Source organism: Hibiscus syriacus, unplaced genomic scaffold, assembly GCF_006381635.1.
Source record: "Hibiscus syriacus cultivar Baekdansim isolate YM2019G1 unplaced genomic scaffold, ASM638163v2 tig00111783_pilon, whole genome shotgun sequence".
Taxonomy (NCBI): domain Eukaryota; kingdom Viridiplantae; phylum Streptophyta; class Magnoliopsida; order Malvales; family Malvaceae; genus Hibiscus; species Hibiscus syriacus.
The window spans coordinates 3,638,059-3,641,799 of NW_024063178.1; the positions used below are offsets into that span (position 1 = coordinate 3,638,059).

General features: G+C 35.4%; 1 protein-coding gene across 1 annotated transcript; it reads left to right on the plus strand.

The window, feature by feature from the left end:
• Positions 1–212: 212 nt before the first annotated feature.
• On the plus strand, positions 213–3,527 carry LOC120170705 (aspartic proteinase-like). The gene is made up of 9 exons (XM_039178603.1): positions 213–253; positions 1,425–1,793; positions 1,894–1,954; positions 2,295–2,389; positions 2,478–2,590; positions 2,856–3,024; positions 3,120–3,159; positions 3,298–3,407; positions 3,516–3,527. The coding sequence occupies exons 2-9, from the start codon at positions 1,431–1,433 to the stop codon at positions 3,525–3,527; spliced, it is 963 nt and encodes a 320-aa protein (XP_039034534.1). The 5' UTR covers positions 213–253; positions 1,425–1,430.
• Positions 3,528–3,741: the final 214 nt, after the last annotated feature.

A 3,741-nucleotide genomic window follows, 5' to 3' on the forward strand; every position in this document is an offset into this window, starting at 1 on the left:
ATTAAAAAAATATATTATTTTATATAAAATCCGATTCAACTGAGGTTGAACTAGTGAACCAGTGAACCAGTGAACCAGTATCTTCACCAGTTCAATGTCCGGTCCGATTTTGAAAACATTGCCTTCAGGTCTTTTCTGTTTGTTTATCGGGATTCTTGTTATTCCCCCCCTCCTTTGTATTCTCTATTTCTGGCTCATCTTTTTTCTACATTTCATCGACTTACCTTTCCCTTTAGTTTCTTTCGTCTAAGCGGTGAGCATTGTTCTATCCGTTACTCCATTTTTCTTGTTCTTTCTTTTTAAAATTTTTGTTTATAGCTACTGTTTTGATGCTGATATTTTGTTGATCGGATTGGATTATTTTAGTGCGATGTGAAGTTGTGAACCATAACGATTTTTTCTTGAAAATTATTATTCATTTTGATCAATCATCTTTTACTTTATACTCGCCTCGTTAGCGGTGCACTTAGTTCTTTGCTAGATGAATCAAGCTGATTGATGAGCTCATATAAGGTATGACATGAAATGAGAGAACTCAATATTTTTTTTGAGTTGACAGGAGATTAGGATTTAGCTTGAATGTTGAAGGATTAAATAATTGTTCATCTTCGTTTCTTCTTCGTGCTAAATAGCTAAAGCAGTTTAAAATTGAAAAGGATTGCATGCAGGGAACTAAGGGAAGCTGATAACAATAAAATATTTAAAATGCTTTAAAGTTTTTTAGGAATTTATGACTTGCCGGGTTCAATGTTATGGAAGATGGTGTCGAGATTAGTATTCCTTCATTCACGCATGCATGCAGACTGCATTTATCTCTTTCTTTGCGCTTCTATGTGTTATATAACTGTTGATTGATGGGAAATAAAATGAGTAATTTCCTATAGTGAGAATGCGAAATAAAAACAGAAAAATAATACCTGAAATTTGATAACAGAGTTCAACCAATTATGCTTACGTCTCTGGACTGCTGAAGACCTTTTACTAAAGAGAGAAAATTTACAGGTATTTACAAAACAATCACAACTTACAATAAAACTCTCTAAACTCTTTAGTATTAGGAGAAATAAATGATTTGAAATGGTTTTGAAACTAAATGGATCAAGATATTTATAGTTAAAGCTTAAAGATTAATTTTGTAAATATCTTAAAGTGTACAGGGACTAAATTACAATTATTCTTATTTATATTTTCAACTAAGATTGGAAACCGAATTCGGTGCCCTTTTTTACCCTTCAACCCCTTTATTAAATTCCCACATACGGTGATCCCTTAATTGATTTTCCTTAATCCCAATTTTGACTTTTCCAACGATTGAGTGTCGATATTAGTATTCCTTCATACACTCATGCATGCAGACTGCATTTATCTCTTTCTTTGCGCTTCTATGTGTTATCTAACAACTCAGTGTCGATGTGGCTATATAGGTTAACATGGGAACGACTTTCAATGTGGTTGTGCTGTCGTTGTTCATCTCCTCCCTTTTATTTTCCGTCGTAACTGCATCTAGTGATGGGTTGGTTAGAATTGGGCTGGAAAAGCTGAAATTCGATCCGAACAACCGGCTGGCTTCCCGGCTTGAATCCAAGGATCGAGAGGCTCTCATAGCATCTATGAAAAAGCATCGCTTCCGTAACTATCTTGGAGACTCGGAGGATGTGGATATTGTTGCCTTGAAGAACTACATGGATGCTCAGTACTATGGTGAGATTGGTGTAGGAACTCCACCACAAAAATTCACTGTTATATTTGATACTGGCAGTTCAAATTTGTGGGTGCCATCATCTAAGTTCTCGGTGAGTCCCTGCGTTTATGTTTACTATGAATATGTAGAAAAGAGCTGTTTGCTTTGATTGTTTCGGAGCGAAGGATTAATGTCCTTACTTTATGATGTAGATTACATGTTATCTCCATTCCAAGTACAAGGCAAGTGAGTCAAAAACATATAAGAAGAATGGTATGTCTTCTCCTTTTATTGCACTCGTAATTGTTTTATGAACTTGTTCTTTATTTTAAGAACATAAGAACAATTTTTATGTGAATTTTTATTTCCAAAATAATGTATGGTTGTCTTTGTGGTTGGTCTATAAATGGTAGGATTGACTTCAGTGGGAAGATGGTGATAGTTTTCTACAACTTCAAACATTATGCATGCTTTTCTGGTCTATTTTTAAAGAAATTGCTCTGGGCCTTTATGTAACCAGTTTCTAATAGGCTTACTTGGTAAATTGACTCATGGTGTCTATTTCCCATGGATGCTAAAATAATATAGTTGTATTATCGTATTTGATGCGCAGGGAAATCTGCTGCTATTCACTATGGCACTGGTGCTATTTCTGGTTTATTTAGTTATGACAATGTTCAAGTTGGTGACTTGGTTGTGAAAGATAAAGTATGTTTGCATTTTAACTTCTATTAGCTAATCTTCTTCACTTCTGAAACTTTAAATTAGGTAACCTACTAATTATTTTCTTTACAAGGAATTTATTGAGGCTACTAAGGAGCCAGGTCTTACGTTTTTGGTGGCCAAATTTGATGGGATATTAGGACTTGGGTTTAAGGAGATTTCAGTTGGGAAAGCTGTCCCAGTGTGGTATGTTTGCATTAACTTCTATTAGCTATTTAAGATTTTTCTTTATATTAGGAGTTTATCTTGGACCACCTGTTTGTTTTACAGGTACAACCAGGGTTTTAAAAAACGGTCAGCAACCGCGATTTCGGCTGCGATATAGCGGTTTTACCGCAGTCCGAGTTACCCGCGATGGGTCTGCGACAGCCGCAATAGCGCCCGCGACGGCCGTAATCACGGTAAATCCGAAATAACCGAAAACTCGACCGCGACCGCGATTTTAAACCCTGTACAACATGATCAAGCAAGGTCTTATCAAGGACCCTGTATTTTCATTTTGGCTTAACCGCAATGTTGAGGAAAAAGAGAGTGGTGAAATTGTTTTCGGAGGGGTTGATCCAGACCATTACAGGGGGAAGCACACATATGTCCCTGTTACACAAAAAGGCTACTGGCAGGTTGACTTTTCAAACTTAAATCATCACTACGGATAGATGCTTTATATACTGTTTTGTCTTTCTCTTTTTTCTTAATAATCGTTTCTTTTTGGTAGTTTGACATGGGTGATGTTCTTATTGGTGACAAACCAACTGGTATGTTTCTTGCAATGCCTGTAGTACTTTAAAAGTGGGATTAAATAATTTCTTCAAGCTCTTCAATTACCTTCTTTCAAGCAACAGCATTTCTTGGAATTGTTCTCTGTGGTACTGACCTGGGCATTTGCTATTCAGGATATTGTACTGGAGGCTGTGCGGCAATTGCAGATTCTGGAACTTCTTTGCTTGCAGGTCCAACGGTAAGCCATAATAATGATGTCTCAATGTGTATGTCAGAAAATTTGGTAGTGTTGCTTTTAAATAGTTGATAATTAGTCACTTAGGGAAGTTTTCTTAATGCTGACTAAGGCCATGCTGTTCATTCTTACTTGTTAACCTAGTTGTTGATGTAGGTTATGCGATAGATAAGAATAATTAATTAGTATTTTAATATAACACTAACTCTTAGAAAGTTAGATAAAGATAACTACTAAGTAGTTTAGTTTAAATTAACTCTTAGAAAGTTAGATAAGGATATCTACCAAGTAGTTTAGTTTAAATTAAATATTTGTTCTCATCTACTATATATACATATTAAACTTGTAATCTATTGTTACTTGAATATACGACAGTGAAGTT

Bases quoted from the DNA above. Each gene is read 5' to 3' on its own strand.
- LOC120170705 (XM_039178603.1), top strand. From the start codon at position 1,431: ATGGGAACGACTTTCAATGTGGTTGTGCTGTCGTTGTTCATCTCCTCC. The intron at 1,794-1,893 runs GTGAGTCCCTGC...TTTATGATGTAG, and splicing joins TGCCATCATCTAAGTTCTCG to ATTACATGTTATCTCCATTC. The intron at 3,025-3,119 runs GTTGACTTTTCA...TCTTTTTGGTAG, and splicing joins CACAAAAAGGCTACTGGCAG to TTTGACATGGGTGATGTTCT.